Source organism: Balaenoptera physalus (genome assembly GCF_965194825.1).
Source record: "Balaenoptera physalus genome assembly, chromosome: 1".
In the NCBI taxonomy this organism is placed as follows: domain Eukaryota; kingdom Metazoa; phylum Chordata; class Mammalia; order Artiodactyla; family Balaenopteridae; genus Balaenoptera; species Balaenoptera physalus.
The window spans coordinates 79,852,051-79,878,210 of NC_138882.1; the positions used below are offsets into that span (position 1 = coordinate 79,852,051).

The following is a 26,160-nucleotide window of genomic DNA, read 5'->3' on the forward strand; positions in this document are numbered from 1 at the left end:
AGTCATAATTCCAGTCTTATCTTAAAACATTGTATGTCACAGAAATAACCAAATTTCCTTGTCAATTCCATTATAATGAGCTCTCAACAGATCTTTAACGATGGGCATTTTAAAGTTTTTTGTCATTTACAGACAGTTATTTTTTTACTCAGATGTTTTTGCAAAAGTATTTCTGCAAATGTGCTTCATCTTCAAAAAGATTATTGGAAAGGACTTTGACAAATGCAGGTTTCTTATAGCTTTAACATCATAAAACTGAATTGAGTAAAAATTTACAGAACTAATGGAAAAACTGGATTCAAGCAAACAAATATTAATTACATGGGACTGAATTAATTAAGGAAGATGATTATAATTGTTTTGTTTGAAATATTGCTGTTTTCTTAATATTTTTTTCTCCAGATTTCAGGAAACCTTTCTTTCTTAAGCTATCTTTGACTTAAAGCAATTGGCAAAGTATACCTTTGTAAACAAAGATGAAACATTTACTTTTTCTCTCTACTTGATTTCTCCCAAATTTGAAAATTCTTAAATATTCTTTTCATGGCATTATAGTTAGTCATTTACCTAAATTCAATAAGAATCTGTTCTCCTTGTAACAGTATACAATTGGAAACACTGGTTATATTACTGAGGCTTTGACAGAAATGTCATATTTGAGGGAGATGTGCATAGACTCGGATATGACCAGACACTTTTAAGGAACTAAGGTTGACTTTCTGGAGTCAGTAAAGCCCCTTGGAAAAATTGGCTTGGTACTTTACTTACAAGGTTCCTTCTTTACTTACATGGTCAATCACTATTCTTGCTGCATTTATGTAAATAATCAGGCCAAGTTTAATGCGAATAAATTAGTTTCACTGTGGTTATCTTTGATTTTTAAAAATGGGGTGATTTTAGAGAGAAAAGTTATGTGTGCACCTTTGTAGATATTAAATTCTAATCCTGTTGATTGTCTTTGAGGTTTTGTTATATATCGGCAAATTGGACTGGGTGCTGAATTCTTCTATTTTCCTTAAGAATTTGGCTATGAATCTCCAAATGAATGTTCCAATTTTCTCCCATTCTGATTTGGAATCATTAAGAACAAAGACTGCCCTTGAATCCCTTTGGAAGGGACTCATGGTCCTCCTTACTACCCAAATGGCAGCCAAAATCCAGGGACTTGAACCTTAGGTACACATCTCAACAGTCAAAGAAGACTCCATTTGACTTCTTGTCCTGCACACCAGCTGGAGATATCTCAGGTTGATCAAAAAGGGGGAATTATTTAAAAAAAGAGCCAACTGACTTAAAATGGAGTCACTTGTATTAAGTCCCATGTTAGCAAGCCAAGATGCAATACCTAACCTAATTGCAGTTTCACCTCTCCCAGGAATGTGACTTTTAACCTGTCAGTGTGGAATTACCTGGCCTCTCTAATGAGGTAATCCACCCAATAAGACCCCTTTCTTTCCCTATAGGAAGGTGACCTTGCTTGAAATAATCCACTCTTTGCTAGGAACTTCCTCTTCCCACCCTCTTCTGTCTATAAAAGGCTTTCATTTTGTACAGCTCTTCAAAGTTCCTTTCTATCTGCTAGACAGGATGCTGCCCATTTCATGAATCATTGAATAACCACAATTAGATCTTTAAATTTACTCAGTTGAATTTTGATTTTTAAAAAAGCTCTGCTGCTGACATTTCCCCTCTCTGTTTTTTTACCCTACAGATATGCACACAAAGGCCTTTGTGTTCCCCAAAGAGTCGGATAATTCCTTTGTGACGCTGACTGCACAGCTAACAAAGCCACTTAAGGCCTTCACCGTATGCCTGCATGTCTATACCGATCTGACCCGCGACTATAGCCTCTTCTCTTATGCCACAAGGCAACAACATAATGAGATCCTCCTCTTCAAGGGAAAGACTGGCGTATACAGTGTATCCGTGGGTGGAGCTGATGTCTTTTTCAAGCCTCCTGAGAGTTCTCCTGCACCAATGCACTTCTGTGTGACCTGGGAGTCTACCTCAGGGATTACAGAGCTCTGGGTGGATGGGAAACCCATGGTGAGGAGGAGTATGAAGAGGGGATACTCTTTGGGGACAGAGGCAAGCATCGTCCTGGGGCAGGAGCAGGATGCATTTGCTGGGGGCTTTGATAAAAACCAGTCTTTGGTGGGAGACATTGGAGATGTGAACATGTGGGACTATGTGTTATCACCAGAAGAGATTAACACTGTCTATGCTGGTGGGACCTTCATTCCTAATGTCCTGGACTGGCGGGCACTGAAGTATAAAACATATGGTGAGGTGTTCGTCAAACGACAGCTATGGCCCTGAGGCCCTTTTGTGAATCCTGAAGTTGCCTTTTGGGGATTACACCTTACATTTCCCTTGTCTCTGGCTCCGATGTTTTACTGCCCTACACACTGGGCTCTTGTACCCTGGGGGGGAGTGTATTTCCCTCTCCTTTTGCCACTCTTTTTCCATCAGCACATGGGACAGTGCCAAGCAGAGGGTCTTATACATTTCTCCACATTAGAATTACCAGGCCACACCCCAAGCCAATTAAATCTGATTTTGGGGGCGTGGGACCCAAGCATCAATGTTTTCTAAAGCTCTCCAAGTAATTCCAGTATTCAGCTGAGGTTGAGAGCCATTGCATTTTAATGAGTGTTTAAGAAAAAGTGAGCCGACTTTTTTTCACTTAAAATACTGCATGTGTTTAACTGTAGTCCTGCCAACATTTTTATTTCCCTTTATAGGAACACCTACCCCATTTATTGTGTTCTATTGAATTATCTAAAGAATACAGGAATAGGGCTTCCCTGATGGTGCAGTGGTTAAGAACCTGCCTGCCAAGGCAGGGGACGTGGGTTCGAGCCCTGGTCTGGGAAGATCTTACATGCCGCGGAGCAACTAAGCCCATGCGCCACAACTACTGAGCCTGTGCTCTAGAGCCTGTGAGCCACAACTACTGAGCCCATGTGCCACAACTACTGAAGCCTGCATGCCTAGAGCCCGTGCTCCACAACAAGAGTAACCACCGCAATGAGAAGCCTGCTCACCACAAAGAAGAGTAGACCCCACTCATCGCAACTAGAGAAAGCCTGCGCACAGCAACCTACCCAATGCAACCAAAAATAAATAATAAATTAATTAATTAATTAAAAAAAATACAGGAATAGAATTTTTCCAGCATTCTGCCCCCACCATAAGGATGAGGTCATTACATATTAGAATTATCTTTAATTCTTTAATCCTTTCAATTTGAATATTCAAAAATTGAAAAAAGAAATGTTTTGTTGTTGTTTCTGTTTAATTTGTTCTATTTTTTTCTTCAGGATCACCAATTTTCACTGTGTGAAATTTCCATTATTTTTTCTTCTCATTTATCATCATCCAGATCACTTTTATCTGTGTCCTTTATCCTTATATTTTGAGCTTTTATTTTTTCAAACCTATCCTTCATATTAGTGTTAGGGAGGAAGAATTTTTTCTCTACCCTTCTAAGTTCTTCTGGCTGATCTAAGAATTAAATTGACATGAGACAGATTAACAGGAGAAAATCAAACAAAATTTAATAACATGTATACATGAGAGGAACTCAGAAAAATTGAGTAACTTGCCAAAATGGCCAAAATCCTCACTTTATCATCTTCAGCTAAAGACAAAAGAGGATGTTGGGGGGTAGTGGTTTGGGACTTCAGAAGGGAGGAAGGCAATTCACACGGAGATGGAAAAGCATATGTTTGGTAAATAAATGTTTGTTGGGCCACCAGAGACGATGGGACACAGAGTGGACTCTGACCTCTAGGAACTGCAGAGTTTCCTCCACCTCCCCTAGCCCATATTCTTTGCAAGTATCTCCGGTGATAGCTATATTCTGGAAACAGTCCTTGTATCTAAATTCTTTTAGCCAGTTAGGGGGAAGGTCAAAGTTTCTTCCTGAGTCTTTTGGGCCTTGATTGTTTTCATCCTGAAATAATCCACATGCCAAAGAAACATTTTGGGGTGGCAGATTTTGCTCCCCTGCAGGTGATTTGTTTTTCTCTTTAGCGTATTGGGATCCTTACTATTTCTAATGTCATTTAAAATTCTATAATGCTTTGAGTTGTCTTAAATTCTTTCTTGGATTTAGTGTGTTTTTTTCTTCAACTTTCATCTTTCATCAAGTCTCTGTTTTTCTTCAATTTGCTTGAGAGTTTAATGCAGTCGCTGCCTAAAATTGTCTAAATTTCCTGTCATTAATCTTTTATGAAGTAAATCTTTTACATGCTTTAAATAATTTTATTTTATATTTTAGTACTTTTCAGTCCTCCTATTTGTTCTAATATAGTGTGAGAAGTGAGTTCTCTGAGTCCCCTTCCTGCTTACCTGGACACAATTAGATTCCCTAATAATTTAAACTAGCTAGCTGGTGGACTGATGCTTATATTAGTAGTTTCTAGTCAGGCATCCCCAGCCCTGACATCCTGCAACTCCCATTTTAAATGACCCTCACCTCTACCAATTTCTGCCAACTGTCCCAGACTCACATAGGTGCACTTTTTAAGATAATTGTGTCTTCATTTCTCTCTCAGTGGAATGACCTGGAGTGCTGAAGAGGACACCTTTGATAATAGCATCATAATAGGCAAGATGAGGTCTTTGGTTCTTTTGGAGAGGGTCATAGGCTAGGGAAAATTTTACATCCCTCTGACTGGCTCCTCCCCTTGGAATGAAGAAAGACTCATCATGCTGGTACCATTTCCCAAGTCTAACATCCATGGGTACGCAGCTCAGGGATCAAATTTCATATGCACATGATAACCTCTGGGGCTCTGGGATCCTTTGCTCCCCACCATGTGTAGAGATTCTTTTTTTTTTTTTTTAATTATTTATTTATTTATTTATTTATTTTTAGCTGCGTTGGGTCTTCATTGCGGTGCGCGGGCTTCTCACGCGGTGGCTTCTCTTGCTGCGGAGCACGGGCTCTAGGCACGTGGGCTTCAGTAGTTGTGGCACGTGGGCTCAGTAGTTGTGGCTCACGGGCTCTAGAGCGCAGGCTCAGTAGTTGTGGCACACTGGCTTAGTTGCTCCGTGGCATGTGGGATCTTCCCAGACCAGGGCTCAAACCTGTGTCTCCTGCATTGGCAGGCAGATTCTCAACCACTGCACCACCAGGGAAGTCCATGTGTAGAGATTCCTGTTGCTGCTTGTGAAATAAAATTCATATTTTATGGCAAGGCAAGAAAAATTTAAATATAAAATGTTCTTCTCTGTCTGGTGGCCTTCTCCCTTCCCCTACTCTGCATGGTGTATCTGCATCATGCATTGACCAAACCTCCCCCATCAGCAGGAATACCTGCTCAAACATAAAGAGCACCATTCTCCTAGCATCAACAAGACAACTCCTTAAAAGATAGTTTTCCTTTTTGATCTTGTAAGGGATCATGTGACCTACCACAATGACACTTAGATCTGGATTATGTAAACTGTTGATAATAATACATCATTTGATGTTCAGCCCTCTATCTCAAAAAACTTATATAACTGTGCCTTGACTTCTAATGAGTGGAACAGTCTTCAGACCTTTCTGAGATGCTCTTCCTTGATTATAATCCTCAAATTTGGCTTGAATAAAATCTTCCATTTCTTTCTTAGATTGACTGATTAATTTTCATTGACATGTTCTGTCCTAAAACTTAGATCTGGAGAGGGAAAGTTTCAGGAAGACCTTTCTTACTTTAGGTCTAAGCTGGATTCTCTAGTGGATCAAAATTTGCCTCCCCAAAGTTTATCACTTTGGCAGGAGGATTATTTTAGGCTGATTATTTTTAAGAAACTGAAGACTCAGAAAGTGTTTCTTTTTACCTCCCCCTTAACTGCCTAAAATAATTTAGATAAAGGACCTGGTCCAGGAAGAGCACTCTCACCAGAGATACCTGCAAAGAATATGAGCTAGGTGTGGTAGGGGGAACTTGGCAGGGCCTGGAGACCAAAGCCCTCTCTGTGTCCCCTTGTCTCTGAATGGCATAGCAAACATTTGTTTACCAAACATTTGTTTTTCCATCTCTATGTGAATTGCCTTTCTCCCCTTTGAAGGCTCAAACCCCTACCCCATTCTTCTTCTTTCAGTGGCATATAAGTCTCAATTCCCTAACTTATCCTTGTGTCTCACATTGATCTTCGAGAGGCAACAGTGAGTGGTGGCGTGAAGCAAGATATTAATTCCCTGCCCAGGAATTGAACCTGGGTAGCCTGGGTGAAAACCAGGAATCCTAGCCACCAGACCCTTGCTTAAGGGCTAGAGGCTAGAAGCTATTTTTCCCTGGCTCTTGCCCCCAGTGAAAAATGCATTTCTCATGGAGGTAAAAAATATAAAAACAGGTACAAAGTTTATTATTAGAGACATAGCACAACAACAAGTGGGAGGGCACACAGAGAAACAGTTTGTTTAGTTATGATAGAAGCAAGGCAGAGATGCACACCCGGAGAGAAAGGGTGTGGGCATCCTCCCTAATGAGGAGGAGAGCAGAAAAGAGGTGGTTAAATAATTTATAAAGGGCAGTTCTTCCAGGTCTTTGTTTACCTTTGGCCAATTATCTGGTTTCTTTTTCCACACCTGACCTGCCCTAGGACCCTCCCCAACATGCGTGCGCTACTTTTTTGGAAGATGGATTCCAGCCTAGAGCCCTTTGGGGTGGCCTTAGCATCACATATTATGGAGTGGTTCCCCCTCTTTTTTGACCCCTCAGGAGCCTTTCTGCACATGTGCAATGTCTCCCTTGCCCCAAGGAGGGGAAATATGTGACCTCTTGAGCCTTTACTCAAACAAGGTTTAGCCCCTCTCTGTTCTTGCCATGACTGTTATCTTAACGTGTCCACAGGAGACAAAGCCTGGCTATTTACCCTGTCTCTGTCATTGCTTCCATTTCACAGAGCAAACAGGAGGCTGGTTGTGAATATCTAACCTGGAGCCCACATATCTCCTGTGCCAGGAAATGCAAACAGGCGGCTAGTTGTAAGTGTCCGGCCTGAACCCATATTTTTTTCACCCCAAGAAGTGCAAACAGGAGGCCAGTTTTAAATGCCTAGCCTGGAGCCCATCTATCTCCTGCCTCAATTTTTCTTATGGGACCTCCATTCATACGTAATTAAATTTGGTTTTCTCCTGTTAATCTGTCTCATGTCAATTTAATTCTTAGACCAGCCAGAAGAACCTAAAAAGGGTAGAGGGAATTTTTTTTCCTTCCCCAGCACCAGGCACAAGGCTGATGTTGTGATCTTTCCTGAGTCCTATGTCTATTGCTCAGTTCCTTTAGAACCCACAGGGTGAGATTGTCCCTTCAGAGGTGAAGAGGTGAGATTGTCCCTTCAGAGCTCTAACCAGAGCATGAAGACAGACAGAAGCTTCTGTACTGAGAGATCTATATTCTGTGGTTCCCCACCTACAAGCAGCAGGAAGGAGGGCTGAGCAGACTTCAGGCATGTTAGTGCAACAACAGAGTAGTGGACAACCTCTCACAGACAGCACAGAGGGTCTGCTATTGTTAGGGACAGGGCTGAAGCTGAATCTGGCCTCCGTACCCCGACACTGAATTAAATCTCAGAGACAGAGTTTTGGGTGAAGTAGAAAAGAATAGCTTTATTGCTTTGCCAGGCAAAGAGGGACACGGTGGGCTTGTGTCCCTCAAGACTGTGTGTCCAACCCAGGGGGATTTGGTGAGGAGTTTTATAGCAATGGTTCAAGGGCAGAGCTGCTGATAAGAATTAGGGTGTGTGCAGGGCCTGCACTCTTTTAATCTGGCCTCAGGTGGTCTTTTGATGAGCTTCTCAAAGTTATCAAATTGTGATATCTTCTGGAATGAAGAATGGTAACATCTTCCATTTGTTGGTGGTTTTAGTTCTGTAAAGAGCTCAAAGATATTGTTATATGTCTCCCTTGAGGCAGAAGCAGGACCTGTCCCAAGGCTGCACTATTGTTTCTTGTCTGCTCCTCCCTTGTCTCTGCATCCCCTCCCTTCCCTGATTAGCAACTGTTTGAAACACTTCTGTGCCCAGGAGCCACACAGGGTCCTGCTTACTTTCAAGCTGGATCACAACTGTGGATTTCAAAGACCCAGTCTCTGGATCAGAGACCCAATAGGTTGAAGCGATTCATCATCGAATGAAGACTCTGGCTCTGTGAACAATGTGTTAGCTTGTGGCGGAGAAAAAAAATATGGAAATTATCACAAACTTAAGGAACAAGGGGAACATTAGAAAGGTCTGTGCCTGGGACGCTTGTGGCTACAGGGAACAGGTTTGCTCTGCCGTGGAATGAGGATGCCAGTGAAGGGTGAGGAGGCTTCAGAATTTGGCATGCGGTCAGAAATGTTGGATTTTTAGGAGAATATCAGAAACTCAGAGAGAATGAAATCAACTTAAAGGGCAGGCTTTATTCTACAGTCAAAACAACAGGAAGTGGGAAAGGAACAGGAGATACTGTGATCTGGTCCGTGTTGGTCCTACAGGGAGTAAAAGGAGCGGGTTCAGCGTGGGCAGTTGGCTGCAGCTTTCACAGCTCAGCAGAGGGCTGGCTTCAAAAGAACAGAGAGAAAGGAAGTGGGATGTTAGAGGAAGAAGCATCAGATCAAACTTCTGAGGAAAAGAAGGTAGAAAGAAAGGTTTTTGTATCATTGAATAGCCCAAGTCACTTCGGGCCTGGACACTCTAAATCTGAAGGAAGGTGGTGGCTGGGGCGGATCCGGGCTGGAGGACAAGGGGGTCACCGCTGAACTTCTGTGAGAGCAAGGCTTTGCAAGCACTGACTACACAGCACAAATTCAGAGTCCTCCAACCTCTTGCTGGGAGGTCAGGCTCAAAGAGGAAGCATTGCCACACGGGCGGAAGCTGAGAGAACGATCTTTTCAAATGTAAATAAGACCAAGTCCCCTTCTGAGGAAAAACCTGCAAAGGTTTCCCATTGCACTTAGAATAATTTACAACCCTTTGCCTGGTGCTCAGGGTTCTGTGATTTCTGACTTCTGTTCCCCTCAGTCACAGCCTCACACATCTCTCCCTCACTCTGGGATCCCAGCCCTTCTGCCATGTTGTCTGTTCATTTCTTCCACAAATATACATTGAATGCCTGTGATGTGACAGACACGGGCTTGGGATAAGCAGTAAAACCACTGAAATGACCACAACCACACATGCAATAGACAAAATCATGGTCACCTGGGGCTTACATGATAGTGAGTTTAAATATGCTTGATTTGTCTCCACAAAGCTTCTGCATTTGCCCTTTTTCCAGATCCTCACGTGGCTGATTCCACATCATTTTGCCTCTGATCAGATGTCCTCTCCTTAGAAAGGACCTTCTCCAGTCATTTTTAGCATCTGTTATTGTTTTCTAAGCAGATATCGTTATCTGAAAAAAAAAGGGGGGGGGAGTTCTTTTTTATTGTTTCCTCCCCTAGTAGATTGTAAATTCCATGAGATCTGAGACATTATTCCCTATTGTATTCCCAGGTTCTAGAATGGTATGGCTCATAGTATTTTCTCAATAAATATTTGATGACTTAATTAATTCCGTAGGAGGCAGCAGCAGTGAAGAAATGCTTTGGATGTTGCTGAGGATGAAGAAATACTTAAAGAGTGAGAAATTATAAAACTGTAATTTTGCTCACAAAATGGACTGTTATAAATGTAAGACAGCTTGCTTCTTAGAGGAGGGAGGGAATGGCCAGAGAGTATGCATTTGATTCAGCAATACGCTTCTGGGAATAAAACAGGAAAGGAGGGTTTCCCTGGTGGCGCAGTGGTTGAGAATCTGCCTGCTAATGCAGGGGACACGGGTTCGAGCCCTGGTCTGGGAAGATCTCACATGCCGCGGAGCAACTAGGACCTTGAGCCACAACTACTGAGCCTGCGCGTCTGGAGCCTGTGCTCCGCAACAAGAGAGGCCGCGATAGTGAGAGGCCCGCGCACTGCGATGAAGAGTAGCCCCCGCTTGCCACAACTAGAGAAAGCCCTCGCACAGAAACGAAGACCCAACACAGCCAAAAATAAATAAATAAATAAACAGGAAAGGAAATGGAAATTTAAAAATTACTAACAATAAATGGAGTAGACAGAGGGATCAAGTAACTTCAGGAGGAATCTGCCAATTGCAAACCACCTCAAATCTCTAAATTTTTCAGAGACAGAAGTATTCCAAATGCTAGTCTCCATAACAAGAGGCAGGATACATACTAGTGAATTTTTCTCAAGGATATGGAAACTATTGTAGTACAATGAACTTCTTGATAGGAGGGAGATTTCTCCCAAGTGTGTGTGTGTGTGTGTGTGTGTGTGTGTGTGTGTGTGTGTGTGTGTGTGTATTTAAGGCTTGTGCTGACATATTGATGTTTAACTGCCTTTTGAGTCTGGAGGTAGTTGGGCCCCCCCCCAGGGTAAACAATTGGAGATTCATTCCCTGTGGACTGATACTCCAAGATTAGAACAGCAGGACAACTGAGAGAGGAGGCTGGGCCCTGCCCAGATAGAAGATAAGAGACCACATATTTCTCATTCTCGAAGTCAAGGAAACCTTCCCAACTAGAAAGCTCTTTGGAGGTCAAAAAAGGGAGGGGGCGTCACCCCCATAGCAGGTGATGTCTACTACCCGTAGGCCTCTTCGGTGGAATCCATCTTGGCTGAGAGATGCGCGCACACATGGGATGATACTGAGGTATACCAAATACGGACTCTGAACCAGGCAAATCAAAATGATTGGCCAAAGGAAACCCAGAAGAAATGCCCCATATAAGTGATTTAAACTACCATGGGGGTGTGACTGTCTCTCTCTGAGTCCGCCCATGTGTCTATCCAGAAGTACTGTACTCTTTTTTTTCTCGTAATAAACACTTTACTTGTTTCACTACTTTTTGTCTTTGTGGGAATTCTCTTCTGCAAAGCCGAAGAGCCAGGGCCTTGTCTCTGACCACTGGTCTAGCAGCTAGGATTTGGTGCTTTCACTGCCGTGACCTGACCTCAATCTCTGGCCGGGAACCAAAACCCTGCTTTAAGCCACTGCAGGCCGAGGGCACCTGAGATCACTTTGGGGAGGGGAACAGAATATGCCACCCCAAAATATGCCTCTTTGGCAACTTAATTATTTTCTGCTAGCTACTTTTAAGAAATAGCAGAGGAGCTCTGAAAACTGAGTAGAAGTTACCCTTTTGTAAGACACATTTACCTGTATAAGGGAAATCTCCATGTGTAAGGGTGTTTCCTCTGTACCAGGAAGAGAAGGATGACTCTAAATCTCTAGAAACTTCTTATCAATGGAGAAGGGAATGACTTAAATCTGCATCACAGATTTACTCTTGTTTACTGTGTTTTTCCTGGCAACTTCCCACAACTCTCCCCTGCTCCCAACATCTTTCTTTTGTCCTTAGCTGAAGATGGTATTCAAGGCAGTGGCTTGGACCATTTTGGTGAGTTACTCAATTTTCATGGGTCTCTCCCTTGTATCCATATTATTTATACTTTTGTTTGATTTTCTCCTGTTAATCTGTCTCCTGTCAATTTAATTCTTAGACCAACCAGAAGAACCTAGAAAGGTAGAGGAAGGTGTCTTCCTCCCTGACAACATGATGCCCCGTCACTCTGGAATACTTCAAAGTAAAATTCATGCAAACAAAGGCCTCTTACATAACCACAATGCAACCATCAAAATCAGGAAATACCAATGTATTACTACTATCTAATTTACACATCCCATTCAAGTTTCACCAATTGTCCCAATCATGTCCTGTATAGGATTGACTGAAGGAAAAACACACAACATGAAAGTTGTGAATTAAGTTTTATTCAGGGACCTTACTGGGGACTATAGCCTGGGAGACAGCCTCTCACTAGCTCTGAGAAACTGCTCTGAAGAGGTAGGGGAGGAACCAGCTTAGGTATAATTTAGTTTTTTTGGCTAGGGAATAGTGCAGTCAAGCATACATCTTGGTAAAAGATTACTGCTCATCACAAAGAACAGATATTTCAAGTTCATGGTTTTAGTGCTTTTCTATGTATGGGAAGATGCAAGAATCTGGGGTCATTGAAATTCTTCCTGCAATGTGCGGCTAACTATCTAAGGGCCTGTTTATCCAAAGCACAGAGGGCCTCATCCTGCTTTTTTCCATCCTGAATTCTTCTCAGGGCTGACTGTCAGTGGGCATTGGCAGAGGGTTGCAACTTAACCCTTTGAATAACTGGATGATGAGTGACAGTCTTTGTTTGTTTGTTTGTTTTTGTTAACAATAGCAAACCGTTTCAGTCCAGGATTAGTGTTGCATTTGTTGTCTTGTCTCTTTAGTCTCCTTTGATATCTGGAGCATTTCTTATTCTTTTCAATCTTTTTTAAACTTTCATAACCTTAACACTTGAAGGTTACAGGCCAGAATATTTCTCAATTTGGGTTTACCTGGTATTTTCTAATGATTAGATTCAGGTTATAAATTTTTGGCAGAAGTATCTCAGATTTGAGGCTGTATACTTCTCACTGCATTCCAACAAGAGGAACTCATTTTGATTTGTCCCATTACTTGATCATTTGATTAAAGTGGTTTCATTTGGTTTTCTCCATTTAAAGTTACTCTTTTTCTCTTTGCATTTCATAAATACGTTGTGAGGAAATACTTCAAGACTATGTAAATACACCTTTCCCCATCAAACTTTCACTCACTAGTTTTAGCATCCATCAATGTTTCTTAGTTGAATTAATTATTACTGTGATAGTTTATCAAATGGTGATTTTCTAATTCCATCATTCCTTCTAGTTTATTAATGACATTCTACTGTAAAGGAAAAGTCTCTCTTCTCTTCATTAATTCATTCCTTTATTTATATCAGTATAGACTCATATATTATTTTTGGTTTCATTCTACTGTGTAGCACTTTCACTTGGATGAAAATGGTAATTGTCACCATCCATTTTTTTCCCTAATCTCAAGGGGAATGTTTTCAATTTGTGATTAAGTATGATGTTTGCTCTGTGTGTGTGTGTGTGTGTGTGTATGTGTGTGTGTGTGTGTGTTTAAATATCCTTGCATCTTCTTATGGTTAAAGAGAAAATCCAGCCTTGCAAGCAGACCTTTCTAAGTATAACAGTCTCAGACCTATTATGCTAACATTTTTCTGTGCAAGCTCATATTCTTTTGGAGCTATCAACTATCTTGACAGGTAACATGTACTTTGATGGAAGGATAAGATCCTCTGCCCTGGCTTGTTGTCCTATTGGTGAGTTTGAGAGGGGGGATGGGGTATATCCCAGAGTTCTGTAATATGGTCTCAACCATTTCCTGTTTGCTTCATTCCACTCACCAGACGACCTTGTCTTTCATGAACCCCACCCACTTAATATCTCTGCCCCAAGTACTTCTGTTTTCCAGAGGCTGTCTTCTTCTATCGTGACTGATGCTATCATAGAGTGAGATAGAGGGGGAGGATGTGGAAGGGAATGCTTAGTGATTGACCAGACTACGTGCACTTCTGGTTATCAACTCTGCACTCAGAGTCACCCTACTGTGAGTCTGCCACTTAGGGCTGGTGCTATTACTGGGCTGGTGATGTGCTTTCTCACCAAGCCATTGTGAAGGGATGAGCAGTAGTCCTCCCAGGGCAATGTGGGCCAGAGAATAAAAGGCCCAATTAGACAACTGCTTCCCATCACTCTCCCAGTCATGGGGCATGGTTTCCTTTTGCCTGAACCTTCTTCCCTTTCACATTGGGGCTCAGTCAACTCATCGTCCCAACCATTTCTCCCATTATTTTTTGTACTGGGATCCAGCAACCTCCCTCTCACTTCAGTGGCTTCTCCAGAGTTTGGTTCAAGGGAAGGAAGCATGAATCCAGGCTAGTTTGTTATATTCTGTAAGAACTGTCAATCTCTTAAGGAAGAACCTTAATAGAAGCCACATGGTCTATATGAAGGAAAAAGAAGTGTTATTGAAGGACAAGACATGAATAAATTGGAAAGACATGTCATATATATATTCCATATATATTATAAACTCCCAATCATTCCAAGGATGTCAATCATTAAATTAATCACTAAATTAATATGTAAATTTAATTTAATTTGAATAAAATTTCCAGCTTATTTTAATAAAAGGAAATAAATCTGAAATTGACCTTGAAGAATAAATATGTTACAAATGGCAAGAAATGTTTCAAAAATAGTAAGGGGAACTGCTTTTTTAATAGATTCCAGAGCTTACTAACTATAAAGCAGCATAATCAAATCAATATGGCATTTGAATAGGAATTGAACAATAGGCCAGTGAAACACAAATAAAAACTCAGAGACGGATCCAGGTATATGCGGAGTAAAACAATTAATTTCAATGGAGGAAAGGATGGCTTAGACAATGGTTGGTATTGGGAAAATTATCTATCCATTAGAACTAAAATAAAGTTAAATGTTAATTTTATACAATACAATCAATTAAAAATTTGGTGGGTTAACTCTTTAATTATAAACAACAAAACCAAAAAATTATTTAAAAATTTAGAAAAATATTTGTAAAATATCAAGGTCACAGAGCCTTTTCTGAGCAACACAGTAAACCAATGGCTACATGAAAAACTTGCTAAAGCAAGTCAATATAAATAACAACAAATAGCAAACAACAAAGTGGGAGAATAGTCTCTTTTCTCTCTTTCTGTGTGTGTGTGTGAGAGAGAAAGAGAGAGAGACAGACAGACAAAGGGAAAATATCTTTAATATACTAAAAATACTTACAAATAGATACAAAAATTAATTCAATGGGCAAAGGGTACATGTGAAAGGACAATCATAGCACATAAATTGCAGTCGGCCAGTAAAAATCTGAAATGACACTCAATTTTACTTGTAACCCAAGAAATGCAATTTAAAGATGATAGTATGCTACTTTTTAAATGTTATTAGATTGGCCAAAAATTGTCATTAATATACAGTTATAACCAGGTTATGGAGATATAAGCAGTTTCACGCATTTGTGCTGGGAGTGTAAATTTGTAGAAGCTTATTGGAATTTAATTTGACAGTACCTATTAAAATTTTGAAATGCTCATATTCTTTGACCCAGTAATTCTGCTTATAGAAATCTATCCTACATCAGTAAATCAAAGCTCCCAAGGAAATATGTAAAACGATATTCATTACAGTGTTCTCACAACAAACATTTGGAAAAACACACGTGTTCATCAGTGGGGGAATTTTTGGATTTGTTAAATAATTATGCTACAACCATACTATAGAACATTGCATAGCTATTAAAAAATAATGAGATATATCCACATGTACCATTCAGGAAAATGGTTCAGGTGAAAAAAACAAGTTGCAGACCAGCATGTGCAGCATATTTCCATTTCGCAACACAAAACATTTTTGTGTGTATGGATATACAGATGATAGGTACATAGGCAGATAGATAGATAGATCAAAGGTAGGCAGATATATTGGTAAAGATTATGTTCATGTTACAATAAATAGGCAGAGGTGGGAATTCTCTACTATTACTTTATTATAAAATTTTTAGTGTGTTGGGATTGTGCCAGCCAGAGTTCCAAGTAATAAAGAGAAACCATTCTAAATATTTTAAGTGGGGAAAGATTTAGTACAGGGAATTAAGTGTTTGTAAAATCATTGGAAGAACTGAAAAAGTAGGTTCTTAGATGGCTTTTGGGAATGGAATGACTCCTAGATCAATCAAAAAGTGACATACCAGGATCTCCTTTGAGGCCATCACTGGAACTCCAAGTTCAAGAACACAATCCCTCCCAACACCTGTTAGAATGGCTATCATCAAAAAGACAAGAGATAACAAATGTTGGCAGGGATATGGAAATGTTGGCAAGAACATGTACAAGAACCCTTGTACACTGTTGGTGAGAATGTAAATTGGTGCAGGGAATTGGAAAACAATATACAGTTTCCTCAAAAAACTAAAAATAGAACCACCATATGATCCAGCAATTCCACTTCTGGTTATATATCCAAAGGAGATAAATTATAAATAGAAATAAAAATAAATAAATAAATAGTGAAATATTGTGCAGGCATAAAAAGAAGGGAATCCTGCCATTTGTAACAACATGGATGGACCTCTATACTAAGTGAAATGAATCAGACAGAGAAAGGTATAATTTCACTTATATGTGGAGTCTAAAAAAACCCCAAACTCATAGAAACAGAACAGATTGCCAGAAGTGGGGATCTGAGGGAAATAGATGAAGGTAGTTAAAGGGTATAAGCTTCTAGTTATAAGATAATTAAGCTCGGGGGATGTAATGTACAGCATGGTAACTATACTTAAGAATACTGCATTATGTATTTGAAAGTTGCCCAGAGGGTAGACCTTAAGAGTTCTCATCATAAGAAAATAAAATTATAACTATGTGAGGTGATAAATATTAATGAAACATTGTGAAATCATTTCTCAGTATATACATATATCAAATCATTATGTTGAGCACCTTAGACTAATACAACGTTATACGTCAAATATAACTCAATAAAATTGGCAAACCAACTATGAAGCAAAAACCAAACAAACCCCCCACAATCCCATAGTTACCATCCCAGGGTCAGAGAGTTAGAATCAAGACATAGTGGCAGCTGTTTCTCAATGCCCAGATTGCTGAATAATGGGCACTGGAACACTGTCCCCAAGGAAATCTCATGTCTCCATGATTTTGTTAGACAGCAAAAACTACCTGAAAGAGGGGAGCAAAAGGGCTTCCTTCTGAGTCCCATCTTCAAATTTCATGTAAGTTCACTGAATTGGCAGAACCTTATTCACATCCAGAATCTGAGCTGCAAGGGCGCCTGGGAAATGTAGTGTGTACCTTATCATCATTCCAAAGAGAGACTGACTGGAGAAATGTACAGGATCCACTAAGGGGATTATGCATAAAGCTTACTTTATTGTGTTTTAAAATATTTTGATATGAACATATGCCCACAATGCATCTTAATTTAAAAGAATGAATATTGATACCCATATTTTCCCATTTTTTAATAAGGAAAGCACACACATCCGCACATATGTGTGTGTAGGCTTAGAAAAATACAAAAGAGATTCAAACTAAGGTGTTCAAAGTGGTTTTCTTGGAGGGGAAGAGATTACAGGTAGTTGAAAAAATCATTGGCATTTTCTAGAATAAATATATCCTGCTTTCTAAAAATTAATAATCTTTATTTTTTAGAGCAGCTTTAGATTCGTAGCAAAACTGAGCCAAAAGTACAAACAGTTTCCATTTATTCCATGCCCCACACATGAGCAACCTCTTCTACTATTAATATCCTGAATCAGAGTGGTACATTTGTTATAGGTGATGAACCCACATTGACACATCATTATCACTCAAAGTCTGTAGTTTACATTAAAGTTCACTCTTGGTGATGTACATTCTATGGCTTTGGATAAATGTATAATGATATGTATCCATCATTATAGTATCACACAGAATAGTTTCACTGCCTTAAAAATCCTCTGTGCTCTGCTTACTCATTCCTCCCTCCAAACTCCAGTCTCTGGCAACCACTGATCTTTTTACTGTCTTCATAGTTTTCCCTTTCCCAGAATGTCATACAGTTGGAATCATCCAATATGTAGCCTTTTCATACTGGCATCTTTTACTTCATAATATGCATTTAAGTTTTATCTTGCTTTTAAAAAAGTGAAATAAACATTAAACATGAACTAAACAGAGAAGATGACAAAACTACCCCTTGTCATAATGAATGAACTGCCACTAAACAGCAGCATCCAAATTAAGAGCTTTAGGATGTTCTTGGAAACCTATTCAAATACAGGTTTTATTATGTTTAAATGTGAATGAAAGAAATAAAGAAAAAAAAAAGAAAAAAAATGTGAATGAGCATAAAACATTTTTTTCTTATATGATAAAATCTGTACCCTCTTAACTTTTGGAGGTTCCATTCAAAATCTTAGGAAGAATATTCACATGTATTCACCTCCCCAAATATAATTTTTTCCTGTAAAAATTTGAAATAATTTGTGTAGTTTTGCTTTCAAAATTATTTAACTAAAAGTAACTTATTTAATTTAGGTTTGGCTATATTTTTTGCACAGTCATTTGTGGTACTTGGGAAATTTTTGGAAGGGAAAAATTATCCCTCCAAATAATTAACTTAAATTTTAAAAATATAGTTAAATTTTCAGTTTTTAATAAAAGTTATAATCTAAGGGAAATTTATTATGAAAAGGGAAATCGTTTTGAAAGTATTTTTTTCTACCAGCCATATTTATTCATACTAAATTCTTTTTTTCTCCAAGATTTTATTTTATTTATTTTTTATACAGCAGGTTCTTATTAGTTATCCATTTTAAACACTTTAGTGTATATATGTCAATCCCAATCTCCCAATTCAATTTGGAGAAGATGTTGGTGAGAGTTTAACAAATTGAAGATTGATTTATTACTTAACTGTACAGAAAAAAGATGTCCTCGGAATGGATAAGTATCTAGACAGGGTGAATTGATTAAATTATTATCTTAATCATTGATAGAGGGGCCACAAATTTGACTTATTTAGCAATTTGTAAGAGCCTGAATACTCTTAATAAATAACTGTAAGGCAAAACTATTAAGGATTTTATGGCATATAACAAACATACTGAAATGAAGATGATCTTTGATATTGATTGAAGAAAGTTGAATGTGGAGTCTGAATCATTTGAAATTCTTTATTCATGTGTATGTGATGAAAATTACAACTTTGGTGGTAAAATAAAGAGCAGCATCATTACCATCTTTCTTTGTTGGAGACAAATTCCTTTGGCAAGTATTTTCCCAAAATGGTAAAATAAACTGTCCAGTGGACCAGCAGGTGTTTTAACTGAACAAATGACAAAAGCTACTTGATTTCTCAGTAAGAAAATATGCTGATCAAAATTTCCACCAATTACAAGTTGTACATGTTGACACATTATTGGCAGTTTTCTGGTATCTCATCTAGGTGATCACTCTGACATAATAATCAAACATTAAAACAAACAAACAAACAGCCTCTCTCCTCACAAAACCACCACCACCAAAAGCTGATTCTATTCGTATCTACATGAGTAAGCCCAGACTCTTGAAATATTATGATACCCAGACAGACAAGAGCAATCGCCTGGTTGCTGAATTTGATTTATCAAGTGCCAGTTCAGTTCAATTCAGTCCAGATATTAAAAGTGACACGCTTAGTACATCAACTTCTTACCTGCAGGGCAGTAAGACAGGTGGGACATGGTTGGGTTGTTTAATGTGATTTTGAGTAATTTTAAACCTAAAATGAATATGAAAAAAAAATAGAAATTAGAGTGCAAAATATGCACTTATTTTATGAGAAAACACAAAACTGGTATGGCATTTCATGTTTGCAGCAGGCTTGCTTCATGATGCAATCCAGGGTCTCCTGAGGGATGTTTACTTTTATCTACTTTAAGGTTTGTGTGCATGTGTGTGCATGTACTAGCAAAGTGCTCTGGGTTAGGTGTTCTGAAGTCAAAGCTGAGAAAACTAGTCTGAGACAAGTCCACAGTCAAGGGGCAAGGGACATATAAGAAGTAAGATTAATGGCCAAAAGAAGGGAAATAGAATAACACGCTGGGACGGAGAAGCGGCCCACAGGAGCTGACAGTGTAAGGAAAATATCCTCCCCTATTGCCCTCACCATATGCTTATTTCTTGTCCTAAGGTTGGGCTATTATTATATTGGGAGTTTGGGCCCATAGATAAGGATCACACAAAAGTAGGAAATGATTCTCTCACAAGATGTCTAGATATTTCCAGTGTTGATTATTATGGGAAGAGGATATCTTAATTCACAGGAAGATGAAGGTGGATCTTAGCAGGAAGGAGAGGGAACTCATTCCTGTGTTAGGCCCTTGCTCATTGGGCCTAGACTTGGGGGAGGATAGAAAAATGTCAGGGTATTCCTCGGCTCTTGCCTCAGGGCATCCCTTGAGTTGGGAGATCTTTCTGGGTTCCTAGACCCCATCCAGTGTGTGTGTGTGTGGGGTGGGGGGGCAGGCGGTTTCCACACCAACAAGCAATGCTCTGGACTCCAGCTGGGTGTCCCACAATTCAACCCAATTCTGCTCAAGTCTGAACTTTATCTACCTGGAGATAGCAAAAGATCCTACAGGTTATGGAAACAGTCCTACAAGACTTCCCCCACTCCCTTCAGATGCCAAACACAGGCTATTACCTGTGTTTCTGACCGATTGGCTATAAATCAGAGGTTCCCATGTCCACCTCCTTGAATTTGATTAATTTGTTAGAGTGGCTGACAGAACTCAAAGAAACATTTTAATTACCAGTTCACTGGTAAAAGGATATAACTCAGGAACAGCCAATTGGAAGAGATGCACAGGGCAGGGTATGTGGAAGGGGCGTGGAGCTCCAGGCATGACACTGTCCCCAATCTCCACGTGCTCACCAGCCCAGAAGCTCTCTAAACCCAGTCCTTTTGGGTTTTTATGGAGGCTTCATTACATAGGCATGATTGACTAAATCATTGGCCATTGGTGATTGAACTGAAGCCCAAGCTCCTTTCCCCTCCCCTGCTCAGTGTGTGGCACTGGAAGTTACAACCCTCCAATGACACCCTTGGCTCCACTGGCAACCAGCCCCCATCACTGGGTGGGGTCCAAAAGTCATCTCATTAACATAACAAAAGAACATTTACTGCTCTTGTCAGGAAATTCCAGTGGTCTTAGGAGCTCTCTTCCAGAAACAGGATGAAACCAAATATATACTTATTATAAATCACAGTATCACAGGAGAGGAGTAGGCTGAGGCCATCCAAGGAGCATAAGCCAGAACCTTAGGTTCTGAGAATTGTCATATCAGGAAACATATCTAAGAAATATAACAGTATGGGCTTAGTTGTGCTATGGAGAATTGGGGGAAGGATTTATGTCCATTTTGAGGGGTTTGCTCAAAAGGGGGAGAGAGGAACCTCTGAGACCATTAGGCAGTGATGACAGAGAACCTCTCGGGAATGTGAATTTCAGGGAACCAGAGTTGGAGTTACCAAATACAGTGTCCTTTCGTATGAATCTTTTTTTGTTTGTTTGTTTTTGTTTTTGTAGTCTTTTACTCTAAGGGATTTGAAGAGATGAGAAGCATGATAGACTGGCAGAACAACCTAAAGTGTCACAGCAGAAGTACTAGAAAGAAGCAACCAAAGAATGGAAAGTCATTTTTTGGAGGCTTTGGGCAATTATTTATTTCTTATTTGAACATTTCTTCCTCTTTTCTCAGGCAAAAACTAGTCATTTAATGTCTCTTGAGCTAGAGGGCTAATACAGTGAATGGTACATAGTGAAACAAGATATATGTTGAATACATGAATGGTTGAATAAATGAATGAATGAAGATGATGTAGCCACAGTTTTTGTAGCTCACAGATGATGAAAACATACACAAACAACTATATTCCCATGAGATATGTATTGTAACAGATTAATAAAGAATGAACTACAGGAGTTAAGAACTAATAGAGTGATTTATTTTTCCTTTGAAATGAGGGAGGGGAAGATTGTGGATGGAATGAGGGTCAAGAAAGTATTCAAGGGTGGTGAGATTTTGAATGGAATTTGAGGACAAACACATTTTTTCCTGGAGGGGAATATTTGAGAAAAAGTTATAATGAGCAGGACATGGCTTCTTAAAATAAATGAGTCAATATTTTGTGATCAATTTACAGTCAAAGTTTTGAGGCTCTGAGATGTAATTTTTAGATCATTTCACTTTGTCCGGTTGTGTATAGAGGACAAGAGAAAGGCCCATTTGACAGCTTTAGAATTTTCCACAGGAAGGTTAGACGATAGAAAACCACACATACTCTACAAATCTTAACTAAAACTTTATGTAAATCTTAGGGGATCCTGGTTGTCAGAGAAGACATGTTGTTTTTGTGTCTATGGTTTAGAAATAGGCAGGGATAGATGGTTGGGGCTAGGGAAATAAAAACAAGTGGTCTACTATAAAATTAGAGCGAGTTATAGCTTTCTTATATAGCAGAGACTGTAAAATGGGATTAGGACATGTCTAATGAAATAGAGGCAGAACCAGGAGGAATTAATTTGCCTAAGGACTTTTGGTCCTACAGAGAAGAGATGGTATTTGCTTGGGACATTTGGGGAAAAACTGGAGATGGGAGGATAGCTTAAGGTGTGTATCTTAGATTCTTTTCCTTGTTGGGCCTCACTGATCCATTCTTGAGCATTTTGGAGATTTGGGGTGATAGGTAGAAACCAAATAAGCTGTAGTTTTGAAAGATTCAGACACATAGAGAGGACAATGAAAGCAGATTTGATTCTCTATTGAGCTGGGGAGATATCAATTTCCCCTACTTCATGGGGAAAGGTAGCAAAACTTTGCTGCCTTGAGGACTGAAGAGAGAGCACCCAGCCTTGGCACCTGGTGAGGGCAGCTTTGGAAGCCCTAGCATCCCTGGAATAAATATAGGGCTTCTCACAGAGGACGGTGTTTGCAGCGAGAGGGAGAGAGGTTTTGTGAGCTTCAGAAAAGTGAAAGACAGTAAAAGTCCAAGAGGGGACTAAACTCCTATGAGCACCACTAGGACCCTCAGAAATAACTGAGTGTAACTCTGGAGTTAGGGAAAGGGTCATGAAGGGCTTTCAGTTAATGTGATTCAATTCTCTTTCCCAGATTGATGAAGTCTGGGAAAGGTCAGATGTTTCAGAAAAATCAATAGAGAACAAGCACTCCCAGGCTTTATTTTGAGCAGGTGCATAAGCACATACTGAGACTTGATAATCAAGTCATCAGAACAAAAAAGTAGGTCAAATTGTATGGGGTTTTGGAATATCAGGGGACTCAAGAAAGAGCATCTAGATGTGACCAGAACAGACACTAGTTCATTATCTGTCAGGGATTAAGGGTTCTCTTATTCTTCAGTGAGGTGAAACAGAAGAGGCAAATCATTACACATGGTCTAACCTGAAAGGCCAAGTAGTTATAACCAATAAACTTATTGTTCTCATTACAGAATGCAAGTTCAGTCACTCTCAATGGATCCATTTGCTATTTTTCTGAAGAGTTTTGATGAAGATCTTTCAGGTATTCTTGTATTGAGAGAGCTTGACAGAATGGATTCAGATTTTTAGGTTAAAATAATGGTGTCCAGAGAGAATAAAACCAGATAATAAACACCATGTATAGAACTTTGTCACTGTGAGGCTTATTTCTCTCTGGGTATGCCACTGTTAGTTTGAATGACTGCTTATTATTTCATCCATCACATGTATGTAGTATAAATCATCAAGCCATTCATTTAGTTAGGGAAAATAAATCTTATTCAATAAACTCAGGTGAGTAAGAAATGCCACATCTCTATTTGCTTTAAATAAAGTTAAATAAGTCTCTGGGGGCTTCCTTGGTGGCGCAGTGGTTAAAAATCCACCTGCCCATGCAGGGGACATGGGTTCAAGCCCTGGGCCGGGAAGATCCCACATGCCGCGGAGCAACTAAGCCCGTGCGCCACAACTACTGAGCCTGCACTCTAAAGCCCGTGAGCCACAACTACTGAAGTCCGTGCACTTAGAGCCCGTGCTCTGCAACAAGAGAAGCCACCGCAATGAGAAGCCTGCACACCATAATGAAGAGTAGCCCCTGCGCGCAGCAACAAAGACCCAACTCAGCCAAAAAAAAAAAAAAGTATTTGGGCTTATGTCCCATAGAGTTATTGAACACTCTAACTTAGTCATTATTGGGGCTCCCTTTCCAATGACCCAAGGTCAGCTAAAGGTTCCAAGAGTCTAACATTAACACTCAAATGTCAGGAAGGTCCACTGAGTACTGCAGAGATGCCTATTGTTCAAGCTTACCTGGATCCTCAAAATCTGCAGCTCTGCTACTTCTGCCAAATAGCTCACAGGCACCTTGGTCTAGGTTGGGAGTCCTAAGGATCTAGATGTATACTTTGCATCCATCCTCTCAAAGACTCTGCTCCCTCCCCAGAGGGCTGGCAGATAGTGGAGCCAGGATCCCTGATACACACAAGACCTGCCAGTTTCTACCTTTCTCCTAGACTGGGGTTCTCTTCATTCTCCTTGGATGCCTCCATGTGTCTACCTCTCTCAGCTCCCAGTATGAGCTCTGCAACAGCTCAGGATTTTGATGAACACATGTTCAATAGGGGACTATCTCCAGCAGTGTTGGTTGGTTGCTTGCCGTTACGAACCTTCCCCTGACATGAGGAAGCTTTATGCTACTTGCTTAGAATAGGATATATTCAGCAACAGCAATAGCAAATTACTACCTCAGAGGGTATCCCTGCATTATTTATTCAATAGTGATCTACCCCTAACTATGTGACAGACTCTGGACTAGGCACTGAGAACATAATAGCGCTCATGACAGAGCCTTATCACCATCTTCAAGGATGTTGTCATAGTGGACAACACGAACAAGTCAACAGCCAAAGACAACACAGCTGATAAATTTGGGAGAGTCACCTTATTGAGAGTTGGGAGGTGCAGAAATCATTCTTGGAGGCTGTTTCATTTAAGTTGAAAATGGAAAAAGAGTGAGCATTAGCTGGTCAAATGAGGCTGCGAGTCAGAATGAACAACATGTCCAAACATCAGGGTTAAGAGAGACACCAGCAGACTTCCCTGGTGGTGCAGTGGTGAAGAATCCACCTGCCAATGCAGCGGACAAGGGCTCGATCCCTGGCCTGGGAAGATCCCACATGCCGCGGAGCAGCTAAGCCCATGGTCCACAACTACAGAGCCTGTGCTCTAGAGCCCGTGAACCACAACTACTGAGCCCACATGCCACAACTACTGAAGCCTGCGTGCCTAGAGCCCGTGCTCCGCAACAAGAGAAGCCACCACAATGAGAAGCGCGCGCACCGCAAAGAAGAGTAGACCCCGCTCACCACAACTAGAGAAAGCCCGGGCACAGCAACGAAGACCCAACGCAACCTAAATAAATAAATAAATAAATAAACAAACAAATAAATAAATAAATAAATATTCCTTTAAAAAAAAGAGAGATACCAGCATGTTTTAAGAACCGAAAGACCAACCGGCCTTGGATGCTGGGGTTCAAGGTGGGGTGTGGAGAGAAATGAAGCTAGAGGATTAAAGAGGGCTTTGATTGGTGAGGAGCTTGTAATGCATGTTAAGCTTCTTAGAGTTAAGGGGGTTGGCTCACTTAACACCCATCCCAAGCTCATTTTTTCTTGCCTTATTTTTCTATTATGACTGGAAAATTAAAATACAGGGAGCTAATAATATGTTTTAATTGTGAGAGTTGATGTTTTTGTTTTAGAATGATTGTTCCAGCTCCTTTCTGAAGACTGCTTTGGAGGGGGATGAGAATAGCTGTGAGGACAATAAGAGGGCTGTTGGAAATCCAGGTGGGAGGTGATGGCAACTGGCGTAGGTCTAAGGCAGTCATGTTGGAGAGACCCAGGTAGATCTGCGTAATGCTTAAGGGGGAATGTTAACTGGAGGTTAGAAACACAAAGCAATTGAGAGGTTTCTGGCTTGAATCAGTGAGCAGAATGAATATTCAGTCTATTTCTAAGCGTTTACCTCTCTAAATAATACTGGTGTTAAGAAAAACTTTTTCATATTTTGAATAATTTCCTTAAACTGGTAGAAAGAATGAATGTTTCCCAAATTTTCAAGCATGACTATAGAGATTTGAAGCTGCAGGAATGCCTGAAATCTCTAATAAATTGCTTGTCATTTTCCCAACTTGGGAATGATTCTGTTCCCTTTGCCCCAAAACAAAGCCTTCAGAGGTAGTTTTGGAAAATGTTTCACACATTAGCTAATATCTGGAGCTGAGGTTGTCTAAGACATCTAGGTCCTAAGAACTCAGCCACTAACATCCTCACCGTCCAGGACAACAACAGGAAGAGTGAAGCTGGCAAAGCTCTCACTGTTTCCTAGTCCTCATCAGCCCCCTGGGCCACTGCCCAGCAGTCTGTTTGCAGCCCCAGCCTATGCCTGAGCTCTGGTCTACTGGGCTGTGACTTTGAAAAGCTTTGTGTGGGCTCAAGAGAGGGTGAATGGAGCTGAGAATACACAGAATTGTGGAGAAGAGGCAGAGTAAATCTCTAGTTTCCAATATTTTCCTTGATAAATATAATAATATATATATAATATAATTCAACTTTTTTTTTGATAATTC

The 26,160-nt window shown here is 40.1% G+C and overlaps 1 protein-coding gene and 1 long non-coding RNA gene across 9 annotated transcripts in view; one reads left to right on the forward strand and one right to left on the reverse strand.

Moving 5' to 3' along the window:
* Window positions 1–4,837, forward strand: part of LOC309643969 (C-reactive protein-like) — an 83,102-nt gene extending 78,265 nt beyond the window's left edge. For all 8 annotated transcript variants that reach the window (XM_082427202.1, XM_082427200.1, XM_082427203.1 and 5 more), the window contains one exon: window positions 1,712–4,837. In XM_082427202.1, coding sequence (XP_082283328.1) covers window positions 1,714–2,319 — 606 coding nt within the window. In that variant the 5' untranslated portion in view covers window positions 1,712–1,713 and the 3' untranslated portion in view covers window positions 2,320–4,837. The remainder of the gene's footprint in view (window positions 1–1,711) is intronic.
* Window positions 1–26,160, reverse strand: part of LOC309645550 — a 251,878-nt gene that overhangs the window by 21,725 nt on the left and 203,993 nt on the right. The window lies entirely within an intron of this gene.